Here is a 23619-nt window from a genome sequence, read left to right on the forward strand (position 1 = left end):
ATTGACCTGAATACTCCTTACTGTTGTGGAATCTGAGAAGGTAACTGAGCCTGGAAATAAAGCTGTTGAACTTTAACGGTTTGAGGAAAACTGCTTTCCTGCATAGAGCAAGAGACTTGGACTGTGGATCTGTGCAGCAGTCTATAACTGCACGTGGCTTCATGTGTGACCTTGAAAAATAAATCACCTATTGATCATTTTTCTTCAAATATTTGTGGGAGAATCAAGTCAATAGCACTATTTTTGTGTGTGTGTGTTTTGCTGCTGTAAGGCTGAAGGTCCTATATCACAATTTCTGAATTAGCGAACTGGGGTAATATTGTCTCCTAGGCTTGTCTGTTGGGTGTCTTATATTTTGGTACAGGATTGTATTTGTCTAGGTGGTCATACTAGTGCTGTAGTAGTGATAATCTAAGGACACGGGTAGAAGGAGAGCTAATTCTTCTTTAGACAAGCTAGTATAAGACTTTGGGCATCTGGATGCAACCATAACAAAAATTAAGATTAAAACCATTGTTTAGTAATAACTGTACTTGTAGAGAGAATTTCTGTATGAATGACTATGCTTGATGTGTCAGCCTTTTTATGACTGTACTACTGCTTGTTTTTACTTCCCTTTCAATAACCTTCTTAGGGTTTTGTTTTGTTCTTGTTATTGTTGCTGGAGGGTTAAGTTGACATCTATTGTTATGGCCGTATTATTCATAACATCGGCCATATAAATTTTTTATTATATTGCATTATTCAAAGCATGCATGACCACATCTGGGTCGTATATGAATGTGTGAATTGTTTGGGATTTTTTTGAGTGGCGTCTTTTTTTTTTATTTCCGTTTGTTTGTTTGTTTGCTTGTTTTAATTTTAGAGATGTAATGACTAGAGAAAGTTTCTTTGTACTTTCAGTTATGTGTGTACATAAACTCATGTCTTTAAAGTAGGCTTGATTTATTATGGGAAACACAATCAGTAGGGAAATGACTACTTGCCATACAGCCTTACTGCATAATTGAACAATAATAACAAATAGTAACTATGTATTGCTTTAAAATATAAATTCTAAATTTTTAATACTGCCTGGAAATTGAGTCTTACTTTTTGTTGATGCAACAGGTAAAACAGGAGATAATGAATCAAAATACATTTGTTGTGTTTTCTTGTCTTTTTTTAAATTCCCCTAATCCAAGAAATACAATGTCATGTTTTAATGTAGCAGAAACAGATACCTACCACTGTTTAATACTGTATCTTAAAATATCTTCCAAAAATGCTTTTGAAAAATAAAGGTAAAAAGTCAGATGTGTTTGCAAAATCCTTATCCTGAATTTCTGTGGTGGTCTTATCCCCCTATAAACATTTATTTTTAATTTTGCAATACATACACAGGTGTTAATGATAATATTTAGTATGCAATGTGGTCCAGTCGAATAAATGGGAGTAAGAAGATACGATTTTTAAGGTTCTTTTCTTGGTGCCGGCACTCAGCAGTGGGCTAGGAGATTCACTTTTTTGTGTGTTTTCTGTTTCTGATTCTGTGCTTTCAAAGCTTGAAGTCTCATTTTTATTGGTAATGTCATGTAGCACTCAGCAAAATGGAAGAGTTTTTCTCTTGTAGAACTTGAGGATGGAAAGTTTAAGAAAATACTTGGGATTGTAAGGATTTCAAACTTTTTAAAAAGTAACAGTAATAACTCTCTCTGGCTATGATCTAGTAAATGTTTCTTTGCATTACTGTGAGTAGGATTAGCTGGTATGACTATACTGGGGCTTGTAATTCTATTAAGATGTGAAATCTTTTTCACTTTCAAAGAGTTATGAAGTGATTACACTTTTAGAAGTTGGGATTTTTTTCATTAAATGTATTCAGACTTGGCAGTAACTAATTATTAAAGTATTGCAAAGTGCTTGGGGACAGGCTTGTCCTTGGCTTTCTTGATCCACATACGAGTACTGTGTCCTAATAGAAATGAAAGCAGAAGTGACATCATTTTTCATCCCAGATACCAGTCTTTCCATATGCATGGGACTTTGCCTTTGTATTTTACAGAAAAATTATAATGTAATAACTGAAAAACTAATTTGGTTTGTGTAAGAGTCCCATGTGAAAACTATTAAATGTTCACTGAAATTCCATGGGGTTTTGTTTTTTGTCATTCACAGTGATTGGACAGAACTATAACCCTCAATGAAACCTCTATTTGTGTATACTTGGGTTCATTCCCACCACGTTCCCCCTGTTTTTTACCCAGTGATGGGCTAGTCACACCCATTTGCCACTGTGATTGCAGAGTAATGCATCTAATTTTGTTGTGGCTTTTTGGCATCTTAGTACTTTATCTATCGAGTGTTGAATCACAGTGTAGCTGCTTTCCTATCCAGTGTTCAGGAGACAGCTGGGCTTCACAAAGCATTTTCAAGTGTGATGTGATTCAGCTATGATGTATATGTTATGTTTTTTTCCCAAACTGAGACTCAAACCAAGAGGGACTCAATTTCTATGGAAATAGCTGTCATATAGTCAATTCTGTAGCTTACTGTAGTCTGTAAATTAGGTAGAATAGATGCTGGAGAGCAGGTTTTTATGCTACTTATTATCCCTCTGGCCTCATTGCCTAACTGCTGCTGTTGATTAAGTTTAATCCCAAAGCACACCAGAATTAAAAGACTTTGCATTTTTAAAATTCTTCCGAAGAAAAGCTTTTTTTCTCCCCAGTTCTGTTGCAAACATAAGTTGTTATTCACAGTGGGGTAAGTGCCTGAAGCAAGGGAAACAATCATACAGAAATTGTAAATCTGACTGCAGTGCTGATTCTGACAGTTAAAGGCTGTTTTGGATGTATGCTGAGAAAAAACCCAAATAAAAAAGATACATCTTCATAAAGTTGTACAATAATCTGTCCAGACTACAGGAGAGAAAAAAAAAATAAAATGTTGTCACCTAGACAAAATAGGTTCTTTAGTGACAAAAGCCATGGCAGCATTGCCTAACAGACTTACGATTCTTCCAAAACAGCTGCAACAGTAAGTTTTGCTTTTTGATTTAGTATGACTGTTCAAGGTAACATTCAAGCAAAAATTCTTGAAATTTGCAATTAAACAAAGCACCACAAATGGTCACTGTGCTGTCATTGATAGGGAATTGGCTAAGAGAATGGTCACAAAAAATAACTTTGAAGTGTTCACAGCCAAAGCTATGAAAATTTTTCTAACACTCTTCTGTTCAGAGAAGGAACATTGTGAAAAAAGTCTTATGTTTCAAGATGTATTACCCTATACTGACTCCCTAAATACAAGAAGTCTTGTAGTAACTATTTTGTCTAGTAGCTGTCTTTTGGCAGTGAAAGTCCATTTTTCACTTACTATTTTATATTTCGCTTATCTATTATATCTGTAATGTTTTTACATGCATGTGATTGGCTGAGGCCTGTTATCTTCCTATTTCAACACCTTTTTCTGACTTATTACTATGTTTGTAATAAGTATACCATTAGTGACACTCTTCTATACTAGCAGTTGTTTGAGATACAAGCTACATGTGAACTTATTCCCATGTGAAGGAATAGCTTTATTGATCATAGAATCACGGCTTAATGCTTTTCACTAAGGCTGTTGAAATACTTCAATGAGTAGTATCAGTAATATAAGCAACTGCAAATGATGGAGAAAAGGTCCTTCCACATAGTTTTTTATCTCTCTCTCCCTGCTACACACAGATAGTATGTGAGAGGGAAGGATTGCAATGAATGTTGCTAGCAATGCTGCTATGAGTTATATGACTTAAAAATCACCAATGGCTCTTCTTGCCTTTTTACTAATCAGGACGAACCCAAGGAATGTGAATTTTTCATGCTCTTATCCCTGTCACCTTGCATCTTTACTCTTAATGCTATTCATTTTAATAAGAGGGAATAACAACACAATGAACAGTAAGAAAAACTGTTCATTTATATTCTATCTAAAAAAGCCATCTAGAAGTACTTCGTCTGATCCAAAAAATCTAAAACTATATTAAAAATAAATTATTTTGTCCCTTTTTGGTATTTAGGGAGGCAAAGGTGGCAGCTGTTTTGTTTACCTAGAAAAGAAGAAGGATAACGAAGCATCTGTATGCTACCTAATATCTTATAGAGAAGGTGGACCCCACTCCTCTCAGATGTGGGAGTAGAAGAGGAAGATGGGACGTCTTAACCTTTTGTGATTCTATGAAATATCTCAAAAGAAAAATGGTGTCATTAAGGAAGCACCTTATACCATGTTTTGACTTTCTCAAATTCCTTATATTTCAACATAGACTTAAAGCTTTCAGAAGCTTTTTGGTAGTTAGGGAGAAAGTGATAGCGTGCAGCATATGCAGTTAGCTGTATGAAGACTGGGTCATGCGTGGAAAAAGTCACTAATTATTCAGTTTCACTAGGAAGCCTTTGAAAAAAAGTTAACTGGTGTTTTAAAATAGCAGGAAAGTCTGAAGTAAGTTTTAGTACTTCAAAAATTGCTTGAAAATGTTACTTTACAATAGTAACTGTTTCTAGGAGAAATGTTGTGATGGCAGTTGAGGGCTGCTATGGGAATATACATCCAGCTAACTTTCTTTGTTATGAATTAATGTTAAGGTGGGCTACTTGCCTTGTGCAGATCTTTTATTTGGCTGTTTTGCTGTAATTGAGAAAAAAGGTCAGGTTTTATTTCCCAAAGTCCTTTTGAAGTATCTGGGCAGCTGGAAGTTTGTCTGTCTTTCCCATTTGTAGTAGCTTAATAAAAAGTAAATAAAACGGATTGTCTTCCTTTTCAGACTGCCTTTTCATGCCATAGGCTGCTGCAGTCGTGGCAGCACTGCTGGGTTGTTACCTGTTCCAATGCCAAAGATCTTAGCAACTGTGCAGGCTCAGACTATCAAACAGCATCTGAAAAGTTGAGATAGTGGAGATGGGGTCGTTTAGGTGTTGTCATCTTCCTGCTGTTTACACGCTTTTGGCCAAAAATCACTTAATGTAGTGATATGCATCTTGCCTTGAAATGAATATTTGTTTTTTTAAATATGTTGAGATAATTGTAAAGGAAAACAGAACTCAGACAACAGCTGAAAATAGTATTTCTATGTCTTTATTTCAGTGAAAACTGAGATTCATTCAACTTGAGATTCAATTAACTTGAAATTCACTTTACACAAATTCTGTTTTACTGTAATGCATACTTGTCTGTAACATTAACACGTGCTTTTGTAGGTCTTGAGGAATTTGAGTAAAAGTATTTTGCATGGATATAGCTGAACATAAAACTGAATCAGTAGATGCGAAAACATGTATCAGTGCAGTAAAGGACTGTGTTTTCCATTCATGGAACTTTCCTTTTTGTGTGCCTTGTCCTGCTTTATCCTGCATAGTTACAGTTGTTTCATCATATACTTTCTTCTGGAAAATTACATAGTATATGTAAGGGCTTGATGAGGATCAACGTTTCTACTTAGAGATGAGTTTTAAATGAAGTATCAAAATACTGTTTTTGGGTGAAGCATAATTAAATTAGAGCAGCCAGATTTCTTTGCTCAAGCCTGTCACAGAGATTCCATGCTGCACTTCCAAAAGTGGAAGGTACAGAGGGACAAGCATAGGAAAAGTAGATATCAGTACAATACCCAAGAAATGTTTAGGCTTTGCTAACATGTTTGCATTGTGCAAATGGGGGAAATCATCTCAGTGTTGTGATCTGCGGTGGAGTTTTAATGTTCCTTAATGTTTCTTTAAAAAATAAAAATAAAAAATTAGTTTATTTGGCTGCTGTAATGGTGCTGGTGTTTGCACAAGTCACTGCTACTGCTGAGTGTTTTGTACCTGTACTTGTATCTCTTCTGGAAGAAGACTGCTTTGAATTACACTCCAGTGACATCCCTCTTGTGGGCCCAGCTCTACCACATAATTGGACTGTGCCAGTCCACTGTCTAAGAGCAGGATAAGTTGATAAAAGCAAATAACAGTAAGGAAAAATCTCCCAGTGAGAACGGCGCCATAATAAATCTATTTCTGAACAGTTGTCTGTGCATGATATTTGAACTTATCTGGGTATTTGTAGTGGCAAAGCGCAATGAGGAAAAGCATGACTTAGCTATGATATGTTATTTTGTTTTACAGGAAAAGGCTCAGTGCTTTCAGAAGGCTCTTGCTTCTCAAGCAGATAAATCCACGCAGACAGAACTCGTAGGCCATGATGTAAGTAGCTGTATCGAACAGTATTTTTTATCGTCTTTGTGGGTGTTCAGACTTCTGTCAGCCTGTTTGCCTCTGCTGCTGTGTCCATGCATTGATTTAGTGAGATTTACTGGAATACCATTCATCCTTTGCTCTTAAATGATTCTAAAATACCTTCTGAAACATGAGAAGATAATTACAACTACCTGCCAGCATGCCAATGCCCTATTAATTTTATGCTTTACAAAGACCTGAGAATTAGCGTAAGTGAATGTGGAGGATATGTATTAGAGCATTGGTTTGGGTTTTTTTTCAGTATTCATTTACACACTTATTGACAATTTAATGAGGTTATTGTGTTTATAATCACTGTACGCTGTCCAAACAATATTTGAAGTTTGGAAGATATTGGGATAAATACAATTTTGCCAAGTGATGTTAAAATTCTGTTTCCTGAAGAGCATCTGTCAGAATTTCTGCTAGAAGGTGAATTGATAGTATGGTATCCTGATACAAGAACATAGTCAAGGACGATTCTTTAACTCTAGAAATAATGGGGGGTTCCCCCCCTCCTCCCTTTTTTTTTTTTTTTTTAATGAAAGTATTCTGTCTGTGGGACATTGGTTGAATATGTGTAAGAGATTCACTTGTTTATATGAGCCTTCTTGAATAATCTTCAATTATGAATGCCGCGATGTGGAATATTTAGCCCAGTTCTATTCTGTGATTTAAGCAAAATCTAACGATACTTCTTACTGGCAAAATAAAGCTGTGGTTCTGCATGCATATATATCGACACACTGCTTCAGATTTATAATAAAAACACTGGAATTAAAACAGGTTTTGAAATCTTCCTTTCAGCATGTTTTGTATCAGTGGATCATTAAAGTTTTGTCTTCTGAGCCTTTGGGTAGTCTTCTGAAGGTAGAACCATAAAAAATTCCCATTTTAATCTGGAAAGTTCTTGACTCAATCTACACTTTTTTTTTTTTTTTTTCCCCAGACTGTCTTTAACTGATTGAAGCCAGGAGTACTTTTTTTTTTAAAGTAAAATACATTGGACAAAAATGCAGTTATAATTATCTTCATATGTATTACTCAACACTTGTTGGTTGTGAGTTTTTGTTTTCTTTGTTTTCTTTTGAGTACCTTTTTTTAGGGCAAGTAAGTCAGTACTTTATTCAATGTACCTGTCTGCACTAATTTCTTGTTCATGGGTTGCCAGATAGGAACTCATGTTCTGCTGTGTCTGTGAAATAATGTCTGTTGGAATTTACTGAAACTGTGGGGTGTATATGTTAATGGTGAAAATCCCATGATATTAAAAAATACCTAAAAATGTTTTTCTATGTTGTAATGCTGTATCCCTTCTGGGGCTAATTATCCTTAACAGCTACTTTATTTCATCTCAGATGAAATAAATAAGGGGTGGTTGGTTTTTTATTTGTTTGTTTAGTTTTGGGGGTTGTTGCTTTTGTTTTTAAACAAGTGATTTATACATTTGGTTGTTCTCTCCCAAATTAAATATGTGGTATCTCATGCTGCAGACATCCATGCTGTTAACTGTTTTTTTGTTTGTTTGCTTGCTTGCTTGTTTTTTCCAGTCCAGGTTTGGTTGAGAGTTTGGAGGGGTTAGGGGGTGCGTACCTTCTACTCAGTAAAGTAGATGATTGACAATTCTGCAATAAAATTAGAACCCCTTTCCCTGATCAGATACAGTTTTCTGATTGAGATCTGAGTATTAAGATAAGAATAATTTTTAAAATTTGGGTTTTTTTTAGCAGCATTCTCTTCAACATTAGTGGAACACATTTTTCAACCTTCCCTGGCAAAATGCCTCCCGGGAAGATTGAAAAATGTCATGGTTGCAATCATATATTTTCTTATATAGGGTGATTCAATGAAAGAGCAAAAAGAAATGTGGAATGTTTTTGTATGGAACAACACATGCACCTGTATTTATCTTGTACAGAGTACTTGTGAAAATTGCATTACAAGGAATTGTTTACAAAGTTGAACTGATCTACAGGAATAAGACATGCTTACTATGACCATCATGAAAGGAATTTAGTGGAGCAGAATGTGCAAATAAGTTAGCACTTTTCATGATATTCTTAAAGACTTTGGTCATTTATTAGATTATGTAGCTTTTCTTCAAAGGAATGCTGTTACAGGTAATGATAGATTCAACTGTGTTTCTGTTGAAACCAAGTGGTAATTACATTTGTATTTGTTGCTTTTGTGTGAGATTTTAAAAAGCAAGTTGTAACCTTGGTAAATATTATTTGTACATTGTTTTATTCAGGATGTGCCTAAGTGTTTATAAGTACAAGAATAATGTGCTGATGTGAAATTAGGTTTAATAGAAAACCACAAAACATATCAGATGATACAAGATATAATTTTCACCCTATTAGTCCCACATTCTTAGAATAGCATACATTAAATAGTTAAGATATCTAGTTTAACAGGTAAGCAGAAAAATTAAGTTCATTCCATCACCACTACAGATTTGCTGCTATAATTAAAAAAAACCCCAAAAACCTAACAAAATAATCACCTGGTTTTTTTTTCTTAATGCAACTTTAGAAACTAACAATAATCAAAAAGAAGTGTTATTGGGTAGTTGCATAGCATTATTTTATCAGTGTTATACAAATATGGATATACACTTCAGAATGTAGTATTTTAGAAATCCTTAAGTTAGTCCTTTCGTGAATAGTTTGTTTTGTATTCTTTCATATTTTTTTGTTTCACTGTATAAATTTAATATGTACGTATTTCACAAAAGAAAAACCCCTGGACAGGTTAGCCCCCCCAAAAGAAAGCAATGCTCTGTTTTGTTTGACTTCTGGACAATGTCTCCAGTAGTTGAAAGACTACGCTTTAGCCTTAAAATCATTTAGATGTGTTGTTAAAAGTAAATGGAAGTTCTGATTTTGACTTAGATGAGGAATGAATTCTTTTGTCCGTAGGGTGTACAGTAATGAGAAAAGGCTAGAGGCTAGTCTGTATTTAGGAAGGAATGGATGAAAAAGGAAGAAATGCAATCTTTCAAAGGAAAGAAATGTTCTTGCCTCTGTGGAGCTGCTCTGAAAAAGTTTAAACAGTGTTGACTGGGAGCTTGAGGTAAGTATTTGAAGGAATGGAAGTTAATATAGTGTATTTTATGTTAGTGGATATAACATAACTACAGTCAGGTTCTGGCTATCAAAATGATCAGCAAAGTTTGGATCATACAGTCTTCTGCAATAGCTGTAAATTGTTGGATAATACTTCTGATTTCTCCGTTTTCTCCCATGCTGCACACTGAGATTTTTCAACTGAAATTGCTTTAGAGCACTGTAATAGCAAGTGCAAGCTAAAGTCTGTAGGAGTAAAACTAATGTTTCTCATAAATAACTGTTTGAACTGTAAAGCACATGGCTTAATCTCTTTTCTGTATTAAAATGACATAACTAATATGAAGCCTAATTATGGAATTAAAACCTAAATTTTAAAATAGGTTTTGATAAGGAGGAAAAAGGTCTTCCATGATGAGAAATGCTACAGTTGCCTTAAGTGATTAACATGACCACTTTGCTACTTGGCTAAATTGAAAGTAAAATATCAAGCTAGCTGCTGTGCACATTCAAGGGAAAACATTAGAAAGTAATCCTGAGGTTTCTTAGAAAGCTACTTACTTTCTGCTGCAAAATCTCAAGGGATCTCCACCTTATGATTGTCCTAAATTTATTCCATTTTCCGATACGTGTACTGAGACTCATTTAAAACATGTTGCGAGTCTTCCAGAAAGAGCCATGTGTGCAACAGATTGATGTGGGAGGCTGCTAAATGGTAAATGATTAATGTGTCTTAAATAATCAATGGCATTTTAGCCTCCTTCACCTTCCTTTGTTTACAAAGCTTTGTTTTATTGAGAGATCAAGGAATAATTTCTTCCATGTCGATCAGGTTACTAAAATGGACTAGAAGATTAATAGATACAGCCAACTAGCATTGTGACTGATCACAAGATCACGTTAAGCAATACAACTCTAGTAATGGCTGCTAGCTAAATAGGTAGCCCGAAATATCATGCAGGCATCACACAAACACTCTGCAGCATGTGCCATTGCTAATGAGTTTTCATTCAAATATGTCTCAAAAACAGAATTAAACAATCACAGTATGATTCTCTATTTCTGCGACCAAAAGAAGTCTGACTCAGCACTGCTATGTCAATCTTTGTCAGTCTGTGGATGAAAAGAATTTGTACTTACTTTTATCCTGCAGAGAGCAGAAATTCCTAAGAGCTGACATGATTTCTGCAATGTTTTTTCTGTCTTTTCCTTGTGCTGATATTATAGGTTTCACACCTTGGAACTGCTATTCTCTTTGTTCTTTGTCTTCCATACTGAGAGTAAACAGGTTTTGGACTGATCCGTAACTCATTCTCCAATTAATGAGAATCCTTTTCAGTTTAGGGGTCCTTACATTTTGTATTATGCTTTTGGAGTCTCACACAACAAACTTGTCTTGTATGGCTTCCAATCTGTTTACTGTTTGATTTGCATAGCTACAACTTCATCTAGCAATCATTCTCTCTTTTTATGTCCAATTTTTATTTTCAGTAGACAATTTCAAAATACAGTTTCGAAATCTACTTGTGTTTTAGGATGTCCTACTTTTACAAATTATGTCAAACTTTTCACCCATTAATAGCGAAATATTATGCAAAGAGTTTTTTGGGTTTAATGATTGCCTCCCACTGACCCTTACCAAATGTACTGCCTCACCATCAAACCCATAGGCATTTGCTTTTGAATTCCATTTAGCCATGAAGTCATGAACATGAATGAGTTATTACACCTATTACTGCTCAGTAGGGGGATAAACTGTTCAAGTTACCTGGACTTGCCAGAGGATGCTTGTTTGTGCTTGGTGTTTGGTGTCTGTGGTGCTATACAAAAAGCAGTACAGGTTTTCACATAAACAGACTTCAAAGTAACTGGCTTCTGAAACTTTCTGTATAAAAAGACAGCCTTCCACTTATCACTTTTAATTCTGTGGCTGATTATCAACAGGTATTATGTATTTAATTTTTGCCACCTCTAGGAATAAAGGACAGTAAATTTACATTCTATAGTGGTGCTCAATTAGAATGAATGATCTTCCACTTTGATTTGTGGAATGCAAGTTGACTTCTGGCTGCTTGTAAAAATCTGCATGCTGTTTAAATATTTGTAGTAATGTATGGCTTAACAATATAATAGCTGAGTTTCCTCATAGAACAGAACCTAATATAACGGTGTAGCATCTGTATCTTTAAAAACATTATTTTCCTGTCAGATGCTCTGCAGTAACAGTGCAATTTTTTTCTTGCCTTTTTTCCATCTTTCTACTTATTCTATATTTCTCTGTCATAAGCTTCTTTGTATCTGTAGTTATGCTGTTGCTATCTTGCTTTCAAAGTGCAATAAATATTGCACAGACCTACTGTAACTAGCTTTTGCTTAGATGTCTGGGGGTGGGGGAGAGAAGAAGGGAAAGAAGGAAAGGAGTGCATTTAGTTACTACCAAATATTCATCCTAGAAGTTCTTTTTATGAAGATAGTACTTTTCCCACTTTTTCTGCTTTCGCTCCATCATTGTCTTCTCCTTAGAGTTCTCTTAAAGTTTGCTTTTTCACTGAAGCATATTCATCCAGACATTTGATCTCATTTCTTATTTTTATTTTAATTTCTGGGTAGTGCTTTTAAGGGAGTATGACTTACCAAAATATTGTGGTGGTAGTGTATTTTCAGCATGTTAGAGTTACATTGTTTCTGTCATAAAGATGCTACCAGGCAGTTCATGACGTCTCTAAGTATTAATTAAATGAGCAGAATTAATAACATGTTTTTAGTACATCCACTCTGATCTATTACGCTAAAGGTGGAAAGAAGCAGGGCACTGACAAATACAATGTTTCAGTAGTTTTTATTTAGTTGAAATTAAAAAGCCATCCTTGTCCCACTAGATTATACCTTGCTGACTCTGTTCATGCATTGCGCTGAATGCTAGCAGTGTCCTATTGTAATGCCAGAGAATGGTTTGGGAATATCATAGCAGCACTGAAATCTTGTGAATTTTGTTCAAAAGAATGAACTGAGAATTTAGTAAAGTGCATCCAATAACAGAAATTCTCAAATCTAGCAATGTTTTGGCTTTGAGTATATTTTCTTAAAAATAATAAAAGCTTGGATTCACCTTGGAAAGAACAACAAGCAAAACTCGGACATGAGGCATGGATAACTACTGTAATATAATGTGTATGGTTTTTGTTGTATTAGTACATTTAGAATGAATGCTTTTTGATGCAGAATGATCTACTTTCAGGTTGTGTGCATGCTGCAGGTAGATTCTCTTTATTAGCATAAACAAGCTCACTCTGGTGACCTTTCTCCTGTACAAACATGACATCTGTTGTACATAACTGTTTTCTAACTAGAACTGTGTCATGTGCAAGCTGACAAGTCATATTTCTGGTTTTGTGTGTGTTGCTGCTTAATTCCTCATTATGTTGATCGTTAGTGTGAAAGAAGCTTTATTATTACGTGATGCCTGCATGACTGCATACAGCAGAAATGATCATTTTTCATTAACTTTGTGTTGCCATCAAACCATGCATCTCTAAGATTTCATTTCATTTCTTTTTTCTTTTTTCTTTTCTTTCTTTTTTTTTTGTTTGTTTGGTTTTTTTGTTTGTTTTTTTTTTTTTTTTTAAGGCCCTGTGGAATTCTTCATGTTCTGAAGGCTTAGTTTACAAACCTGTCAGCATCTCATTGGTTCCATCATTATTAAATTAAAACCCAACATCTGGACACTCTTCACTTATGGATTTAATTAAATATTGCTGTATATGACATGAGCTGCAAGTTATCGTTACTGGCAAAATTCTACTACTTAACATGATATTTGTATTAGCGACCGTCAAACCACTTTTTTGGCAGTAATATTTTCATTATAATATAGTTCTATGAATAAATTATTAGTAAGCTATTGCAAAATTATTATCTGAAATAAACCTCAATTATTCTTACCATTTTGTGCACTTAGTCATCCATTGGTGATTCACAAGTAAGAAAATCCTTCAGTGGTGCTTGTCTCTGAGATTGAAAAAATAAGTCTTCAAGATCTGGAAACCTAAGGAAACTATTAGTTTTAAGAACCTGTGGCTTTTTTGTCTTTCAGTAATAATTCTTTTGCACCGCTTGTGAATGCAGGGTCAGCATCTTTCAATATGTGATCTGTTTGATGAATGTTCATAATGATGTATGTGTTTCTTATGTGTGATTGAAGAAACATTTCTGCAGGGGATTTGATAAGCTTTTACAAGGTCAGAATTTAACCCCAGGAAATGAGACAGCTGATCCTAAAAACATACACTCTGATTTTTGTGGGTTTTTTTTTTTTTACTCTATTAGGATCATAGGTTTATTCTGCTTTTTATCTTGTTTTCTGAGTACTTAAGCTTCTAAGAGACATTGCTAAGACAGCACTAATGCGAGCAAAGTAAATACTGTGTTTGCTGGATGTGACTCTGCTCCTTGAGTGGATAACTGTTGTTGTCCAAAGCTGAGTGGGGCGGAAGAAAGGAGGAGGTTTGATGCAATTCCTGTTTTATGGCTTTATTAAGCAAGAAATCTGAAGGAAACTGGAGAGTTCACCACAAACTCTGTCACCACTATTAGTTGCTTCAGTGTTCCCTTACCCAGGATTGGCTTAATTTCCCTGAGGATGTACTCTACACCCACCCTTACCAGGTAAGATGAGAAGGTGCTTGCGCGAGCAGTATTCTTAAACCTTTCCTGCTAATACCTGTTCCCTTACCAGGTAAGATAAGAAGATGTTTGTGCCAGCAGTATTCTTAAACCTTTCCTGCTAATACCTGTTCTTCCTAACAAGAGGTGATACTCGAATGGCATTACTATGCTAATTCAATCAGACCTCATAGTATATAATAATAACAGTTATTCAACTGGAGAAACAGTTTGGCACCTGTAGCTTTAATTTCAAACAGAAGACATGCTACTCTCATTTAAAAATAACATTACACCAGTTACTCTTAAATGAATATGAACTGAAAATCAAAACAATCAACAAAATATTCATGCAGGTCTTTTAAGTGAAAGACCATGAACCTTCTTCACAGGCGATGTTGCATTATGTGGCTGATTCTTTACCACTTAACATGGTGGTTAATCAGTGTTTATCAATGTTATATCATCTTTCCTTCTTTTGTCGGTAACAGACATCTTCACCATCCTCTCTCACCCTTTTGGTCAAGCTTCCTGAAACCTCTTTTCTTGTATAATTGTATAGTTCTTACTGTATTTGTTGGGAGTATCTTGATAAAACAATCAAGTAGCAAATACATAATTTAAAGAAACAACAGAAATGAGCATGTACGTGTTATCCTTTTGAACTTTACCTTTCGTGCTGAATTTATCTGTTGCCATTCTCCCATCGCTTCCTTGGGACTAGAAAATCCATTTTGTAATCATTGACGAGAATAGAAATGTCTACCTATTGCTGTCTGTCATGCTTTGTTTTTTCATCACTGTCTTTATTATGGTAATATTTTCAGTCCTTGTAGGATGCTGGTACCTGAAAAAGGATAGAGAAAACATTTTTCATTGTGATGCTTTGGCACAGATATCTGTATTTTTCTTAAGAAATACGTATTGGGAATATGAAAAAAACCCTGTGTGAAGTCAGTGATAGAAGAAGATTGGAAGGAAAAAGAAAACATTTTCAGCATTCCGATGAGAAAAAAACTAGTTTCACTTCCTAAATGAACAAGCTTTTTACCTGTTTCCCCTAAGTCTGTGAAAGTATACTTAAAGTATTGAAACTGCTAGTGTATTTCTAAACCTGTTGCCTGATGGAGGTATTGCTAGCAGCTGTCCTTTCAGTGCAAAACTGAACATGGCCCTTTGAATTTGGGGGTAAAGAGCATAAGAGTTGGGATTTTAACTTCCCCATGAAATTACCCATAATTTCCAATACTTTTTTCACAATTTTTTTGTTTTACTTTCATTTTTCTGTAATTTTATAAAACTATATGAAACAATAAGAAATCACTCAGGTTTGGTTTTTTGCTCATGTAGCATTTGAGTGGTCTGGAAAAAAATCATGATTGACAAGTATTATTCAGACTTCAAGGGGACACAATCAGTGTGAGCTAAGACCACACTTTATATGTGTAAGCAAGAACTTACTGGTAGTTTAATTAAGGTCTTAGCAGTCTGATAACAATTTTTCTTTTTAATTGTTCCAGTTACCATGATACTAGTACATCTAGTTCAAACAGTCAAAAGTTAAAGGTACATAAAGTTCCTAGTACATACCTCTTTCTTTGATGTATTCCTCACTCTTGCATAGCTTCTCATGATCTGAAGGTCAATGGCTTCAGGTCAGTTGTGGGACTGGTAGCATTACAGTAAATCTGGTATCGCGACTCCTTGGCAAGAGCCTATTACATTGCTGATTTCTTTCTCCTTGTTTTAGAATTCAGGTGGGCTCTTTCTGATATGTTTATTAACATGTTGTACACCTTGCTTTTTATCATTGCTTTCAAATTCACGTGACATTTTTATTATCCTTACAACTGGTTTTACTATGCTCCAAAGTTTTCTTTCGTTTGCTGGTGAGTAACAGACCATTGCTGAGTTGTTCATAGTCCCAGGGCCTCTAATGCCATCCAGTATCTGTAATTATTTGTATTGCTCGTTATTGGAAGATCACTCTTCACAGAGTAAGTGTTTGTTACTGGTATCTGTAAGATAGAAACATATAGCTGACAAAGCCACCCCTGCACCACCGCCACTACCGAAACCTTGCCACGTAAGCTCGCTATAAGGTGTTAACGCCACACAACAGCACAAGAACAGCTAGTGCAAAAAAGGTAATACTAACCTGGGAATTAGATAACTGCTCTTTAGAACTAAAGTAAATATCCAGGCAGGCCAGAAAACAAACAAATCTCGATGCCCATGTTGTTAGCTTGACCCAAAGCCTGTGTCTTGTTTATAACTAATGGCAACACCATGTTGATTGGGATACAATAGTAAACAAGCATTGGCAAAATATTTTGCTCTAATTCTGAGCATTGACACTAAACAAGTGCAGTTTTTTGTTTTAACTAGCACACATTCTTCTTTCTCCATTTGATGCCTTGGGAGTGGTACCAGATAACCTGAGTTTGCCTTCTGTTCTTTTCTCCAGGGAGTGCAGTGCTGTTTGGTATAGCATAGGAGGGAAAAAAGTAGAAATTGAGTCCCTGGATTTCAAATTAACAAAAGTGCAAAAAAGCTGGAGAAAATAGAGCAAATTTTCTGTGTTAAATATTGAGAGGTTGTGAAGGAACATGACTGATTATAAGAGTTATAAGCAGCCAGAGAGGAAGACAAGTCTCAAAAAGCCTGGGATGCAATAGAGAGGCAGAAAGGTTACATTCTGCTTCAATTGAATTGAATTTCATTTGTCAGTGCTTTTTTCTTTTTTTTTTTTAACAATCTTCTGAAGCAATTTCAGTATGAAAACATACAGAACAGTGTGAATACTGGTATATAAAGAATTCTGCTGTACCTCAATATGCATTTGGGCCAATAAAGAGTTCCTATAGCTTACAATATTTATAATGGGTCTCTCAAATAATTTGCAACATAATCATTGAGACTGTTATGGACATAGGTGCATGATGAAAGGCTGGAAATTTTGTTGTTCTTAAATAGTTAAGAGGTAAGTGGCTTATCTTCTGGAGCTGAGTTTACCCAGTGTTAACCAGTGTTTTTTTAGGTTTATGTACACTCTTTGGGCATTTAGATTATGATTTAAACTTCAGTGTGCTTTAGACTTTTATGTAAGTGTTAAAACTGAAATAGCTTAGGAGGATAAAGATAGCATATAATATATGACCTATGTTATACCAATAACAGAAACAGAAAATTTCCCTTTCAGTCCCAATCCCTGACCTATTACTGATGCTTTCTCAATGGAAGTGGAGTGAGAACTATATCCAGGCTTTATACTCTGCCTTCATTTCAATACAGTGTTCTTTCAGTATTCATTTATTCATTTTTAGTAATGGAAGTTTCTACTTCTGAAGAGTCAAAAGAATGATAAAGCATTAATGATAAAACAGCAAGAAGCATGAAGGGAAAGGATTATAAATGAGATTTGGGGAATAATAATATGTTTCTTTTGTAGTATACAAAAAGGCATTAAATTGAAAACAGAATCTACTGAATGCCAGCACTAAAAAGAAATAAAGCTCTGTTTGATTACTAGCAAATGCACTGCAAAAAAACTTGCAAAGATATATTTTTGTGTGTGCATGCATTAAATCATGATGAAGTTGAAGGCACATGAGTTGAATACCATCTTACAACTTTATATTCAGTACCAATTTCATTGCTTTCAGGTGCTTTTAATGTTAACTATCAAGGTGAAATTAAGTGATAGCTTTGTATTTGATACTAAAATAGGGTGGCTTGATCTATATTGTGTAATGGTGCATACATACTATTGAATATTTGGAGAGAAATGCCAATGCCTTGACTGACATAATAGTATGTTTTAAGCAAAGAATGAGGAAAGCACAACTGAATGAGGAACAAATGATATATGGAGTAGTATCTTCGTAAATATATTAAATATATGAAACGATTTGAAGTGCAAAAGTCAGACACGAGCTTCCCAATGTGCAATTATTAAAAAGTGTCCATATAAATATATATTTGTGCCTCTGTGCACATCTGTATTTCACCTTCCAGTCTGTTAAGTAATCGAGGATAAAAGGTTAATGTGGAGACAACTCTACTACTGGAGTCCTGTCAGGTTATGAATAAATTCTGCGAAGAGAACCCCTAAGAAATTACCAAATTTCAGGTATTGCAGAAATAAGGACAACATGAAGACAGGCAAGTTTTGCTGGTTGGAGTGGAATTTTGCAAAAGGACCAGTTCAGGCCATAACATGGATATCTTCTCTGGTGCCTGGAACACCTCCTCTTCTTTCTTCACTGACCTTGATGTTTGCAGGACTTTTTCCTCAGCATTTTTTCCTTTGCTCCTCTGCTCTCTGGTGTTTTGCCCTTTCTTAAATATGTTTTTACAGAGGTGCTTCCAGCTTTACTGATGCTCACTGTGTCATTTGTGGACCCACTGCAACAGTGGAACCACTGCAGAGCTGGCTGGAAGTATCTGTGTCTAGCATGGGGCAGCCCCTTATCTCATCTCACAGAGGCCACCCTGCAGCCTTCCTGCTTCTAACACCTTACCACATAAACCCATTGCAAAGGCAGGTAAAAGCAAAACATAACACCACAGCTGACCTGAATGGTGTGCTTTAATAGTCTTCTAATTGTTTTTCATGTTAGGAAAATGCTTCCCTGGACTTACAGATCTGTTAATATGTGAGGGAGGAGTATTATGAAACGGTTGATTAGATGTCTGAATTTAGTTATATTGCAAATTCAGAAACTAATGAAATGCAGCATAACTAATGCTCCAAAATATCTGGATACACTGAGATTGGTCACCAGAGATTGGTGTTAGTTGATGACTACTGTTAATTCACCATTGGAGCGAGAGAGACAATGTTGGCAGCACTTCCACTGGTGCCTCATGCCAAGAAACTTTTTTTTGCTACAGGATCTGGGCATTGCATTGAGTGTGTCAGAGAGATGGTCCAAGCCTCAGAAAGTTTTACAAATAACATCACTTCTGTTTAATTATGTTCTCAGAACAATTAACCTTCATGAATTACACAAAAAAATTAGTTTTGCTTGCAAGCTGGCTGAAAAATCAATACATCGATTGGCAGAATATGTTAAATAGCACTAATACTGGAATTCTCTTCTGGTAGTATAGAGTGAAGAGCAAGTGTTTGGAGTAGGGGTAATTTGGGTGTATGAGGGACTGCGTTCAGTTTGTTTGGGAGAAGATGATCTTTGATGTCAATGAAAAGGCCTATTTAAAAAAATATGGAAACCAGTATGTACTCCATGTTCTTTGGGGATAGTCTTCCCCTATTCTCATTCAAAATAATCTAGCAATCAAATTTTGTATTAACAGGGCAAAATTAAAGGTAGCATTTTTGAAAGAAGGCAATATTGTCCTTGTATTGGCAGTGGATTACTGTTGTATTTAATATTACTCCTCTGGAAAATCCTTGACCAACTGGTGTGCTACACCTTTATTATCCTGAGTATATAGTGATTCTTCATCGCATTTTCTGATAAATCCATACAGTACTTAAAAGTGTGCAAGCCTGATGTCAGCCAAATAGGAGTTGAACAGCAGGTAGAATTTGCCTTTCAAATTTGGGCCGGAAGGTCTGTGGTAGCCATTTTACAAGCATCTGTCAAACACAGGCAATTTAATTTGGGGGGGCGGGGGGGAACCCCAAACAACTACTTGGCAAAATAATAATACAGGAATTTTCTACAGAAATTTGAACAGAATATTTGTACATGTATTTCTTATATCTGTTCTTGTATTGCTAGTGAAGTAAATTTTCAGATCTTCAGAAGAGTTCTGGTGTGAACTCAACAGTAACTTAAATAGCAAAACCTTTAAAAATTTCCTTGTTATGAAACTCCTGCATGCAATGTGACTGATCTGACTGATCAAATAACACAGACAAGTAGTGTGAAAGACAAAACATGAACAAAACTAGTGAAAATACGAAGGATAAAAACTTCATGGATCCAGCAGAGTACATCAATGTCTGTCCAGTATTTTACTTTTTAATATTTCCCTTTGCAACAAATATCCATGGAGAGGAATAGGTCTGTCTTCTGAAGGTCTTTATAACTCAATGCTTTCTTCTGATATTGGCTAGTAGTAGAGAAAAGGCAAAAGAAAAAACACGTGTAAAGGGATGTTGTTAGTAAACTGCCCAATTTACCAAATGAGATTTGAGATTATCAACCTGAAGACTGATAATTGCCGATAGATCTATTTTTATAAGTTTATTTCCCTTGTGATTCTCTATCCTGCCTACATCCCTAAAGGGATATGTTGTGGTCTGAGTTTAGTTTGATTATTCTTCTTTATGATATTAATGTGCTTCTCATCAACTCTAATGGTGATAAAACCAGTAGCCAGTGTTCTTAAATTTTTAATAGGTGTTTAATAGTAATTCACTATTACTGTAGTTCTTTCTTCATTGAACATGCTTATGCTGAGAAGCACATTAAGTGGCTAATATGTGTATGGGGCATATATGGCCAAAAGAAGGTGCCAGATGTTTGAATCTAAGAGCTTTTTCTACTCTTTTAAGTAGGAAAGGAAGAAATTAGGCATCTGACTCCATCCCTAAACCCCAAGTTTTTCTGTTTTCCTCTTTCAAATCTCTTGTTGCTGTGTCTGCAAATTTCTCTTGCTGTTGGGAATATTTAAAATTCTGTTAGTGGTGGGGCTTTTGTTCTGGCTCATTATTTTCTCCTGCTGTTGCTCCTTTGCTCATTTCCTTTTATCTTGCTGTATTGGTTTTATTCTTTCTCCACATTACAGTCCCATTTGGCTCATCCTCTCTTTTCTTTTCTATAAAACATCATTTTTATCACCTATAATGCACGCTTCTAAAACTTCAACAATAAGAGAAACCAGAAAGTCACGCTTTCTTTTTTAACTTCGGGTTTTTCTTGGTCTTTTTCTTATTTTTTGGCAGAAGGGAAGATGTAAAAAGCCATCTAAGGCAAACTACTCATACAGAATAATTCTCAGGGACTAGGAAGTCATATTTTCCCCATAGGTCCAAATGCTACCTGCTATGTCCAAAATCTGTGAAAATAATGTAATTTTCAATTCTGAAAATATTAAGGTGATTTTATATATATATTTTTAATGTCTAAAAATTCTATTTGTTTATTCCATCTTATATCAAGTAAGAAATTCCTGTAAAACTTTACCCCACTCTTTGGTTTTCTTGAACTATTTGTAACAGGTTCTGGTTGGCAAATGTTAAGAGAGCCTTACTGTATACTGTCAGCTTGGACTGCGTAGAGAACAGCTATTTTCAGCTGACCATGCAGATGTACAATTTAATTAAAATACTGTTAAATTCTTTTGGGCATCTACAGAAAACTTCTTAGACTGCCAGAAGGCTTACTTTGCATTAGTGCTTTCTGTATGTTTATCATGTCATGCAGTCATGGAAGATCCTAGCATAGTAAATTGGAAGATGCAAAGAGAGCACTGACATGATATATTCCTCTTTCATACTGCTAGTACAGTTCAGCAGAGATCTCAGAATCCTTGTTGTTGCACAATATCCGTAAAATTCTTGAAGACAACTTTAAAAATTCTAGGTGAGCTACTGTTATAGGAAAGACAGGAGAGTTTAATATTTTGATAATATTGGGCAGCTTTCCTTCTGCTGAAGACACTAATTTCAGCTTTATTTCTATCCCACATTGTTGCTTCCCCCTGCCCTTTGGTTCTAAGTAATGCAAGTAATGTGGTGCTTTGCTTTTGATAAATTTAATTAATCTATGATTAGTACCAGTATTTCTGCATAAGCACAAAAAACATGTTCAAAGACTTGAGGCCATGTGCTCATAAAATATTCATTTTGTTCTTGTATTAATTTGAGTAGATTATTCCAAGACTGAATAAAAATCTTATTAAATACACCTGGGAAAGCATACCCAGTGAAGGTTTTGCATGGCAAAATTTCACCTCCTTTTCAAGGGAGGCCTTTTAAAAGCCAGGTTAAAGAAACCAATGAACTATCCTGTTGTCTAGAGAGTTCTGGCCCAGAGGAAGCATGCTCCTACTTCAGATTTTTTTTGCCATCAGACAAAGAGAAAAATTCTATGGAAGTATTTATGGTGTTCAATTCAATATCTATAGCCAGGAGAAACTCTGTTTTGATTGAAGAACAAGGAGCTGTGGACAGCCTGACTCTACTTCCATGTTCAATTTGGGATGCCAGAACATTATATTGAACTATCCTGAGGCATTAGGGTGCGTCACTCAAAACCTTTTCTGCACATTTTCTTTGTATTTGAGTTTTCTTTTGCACATACTATATTTTAAGATTTTTCCTTTTTGTTAAATGCATTGTCAAAACTGATTAATTATAACCACAAAAGTAATGTGACTTGTTATTCTGTAACCCCTCATTGCATAAATTTGCTCTACTATGTGTGTGTGAGTAAGAGATGATGTTTCAAATAACTAGTGGGGGAACCTCCCACAGTACTTGACAATTAGTCACCTCTCACAAGACTGAAGTCTCGGTCAGTTCTCACAGGTTAACAAATACGTTATTTCTTGAAAAGGTCTGCTGCCTATAGCATTTTCTTTCAATAGGGGCAAGGGGGAAGGCATTGAGGAGGGGAGCAGGGACGAAGACTGTACAAATATACCTCATAAAAAGTTATTTTTCTTTTTTTTCATATTTTTTCTATCTTTGAAATGTTCTCTGGAAACTAACAGTGCTTTTACAATTCTATTCTTGTAAACTTGCCTCACTGACCCGTTACAATTCTATACTTCCCTAATCTCTGTTCCTTCCTGTGTTTTGGGTTTTTTTTCTTCCTTTAGTTCCCAGACTTCTTCCTTGTCTTCACTTTGGTTTCCATGCCACTTCTATGCTCATTTGTGAACAGGCATCTTCTCTATCTGCAATTCTCATTCTTGCTTGAAATCTTTCCTTGAAATGTATCTCTCTCTTTTTTTTTTTTTCCTTCGTAGTCATATTGATAGTACAAATTGAGTAACTTGGAGTGCAAGTTTATATGGAGATACCAGTGAAGTCAAGAGAGAGAACTTTTCCAACTGGAAAAAAGTTATTGCTTACTTTTTACTAACATGTTTTATCTTACCCAAGATCTCTATCAGTTGCTGCAAAATAGGTAGTATGCCCATGTTAAGAAAATAAGTTAAATCAAGGATTGCCATGAAATCAATAGCCATTTTATCTTGTTTTGTCTCAAAAGTGTATTCTTAACCTCTTGGTTATTGTTGAGTTACCACATCAGCTGCAGATTTCCTGAATACATACTGAAGGAGCACATTATTGTTACTGATGCAAGTAAGCTTCAATTTGTGCATAGGCAATTCAGAAATAATAATTATATGTAAATATCCAGACTTTCTCCTACTCTTTACTATCATTTTCCCCTACTCTGTCTTTACAAGCCAACATCTGACTACGCAGTCAGTGTCTGTGGCAATAATTTTGCCTATATTTAGCAACTAGAGAATCCATATGACAGACTGCACTTAAATTATAATCTTTATAATATCTTTACAGTAGAAGTTTCTGGAGGAAATGTGTTAAATCAGTACTGCTTTGGTTCTCACTCTATGGGGAAAAGCTCTGCAAGTTAGTTCCATTTTTGATAACTGTATACCTTTCTTACTTTCCAAAGTAATCAAATAATATGTGATTATAAGAA

The 23619-nt window shown here is 35.3% G+C and overlaps 1 protein-coding gene across 5 annotated transcripts in view; it reads left to right on the plus strand.

The window, feature by feature from the left end:
• CCSER1 (coiled-coil serine rich protein 1) overlaps positions 1-23619 on the plus strand; it is a 684293-nt gene that overhangs the window by 414625 nt on the left and 246049 nt on the right. For 4 of the 5 annotated variants that reach the window (XM_030492379.1, XM_030492381.1, XM_030492382.2 and 1 more), the window contains one exon: positions 6123-6200. In XM_030492379.1, the coding sequence (XP_030348239.1) occupies positions 6123-6200 (78 nt within the window). Of the gene's footprint in view, positions 1-6122; positions 6201-12928; positions 13146-23619 lie in introns of those variants that run through there. The other variant, XM_030492383.1, reaches the window with a different exon arrangement.

The sequence above is a fragment of the Strigops habroptila genome, chromosome 7 (genome assembly GCF_004027225.2).
Source record: "Strigops habroptila isolate Jane chromosome 7, bStrHab1.2.pri, whole genome shotgun sequence".
Classification (NCBI taxonomy): domain Eukaryota; kingdom Metazoa; phylum Chordata; class Aves; order Psittaciformes; family Psittacidae; genus Strigops; species Strigops habroptila.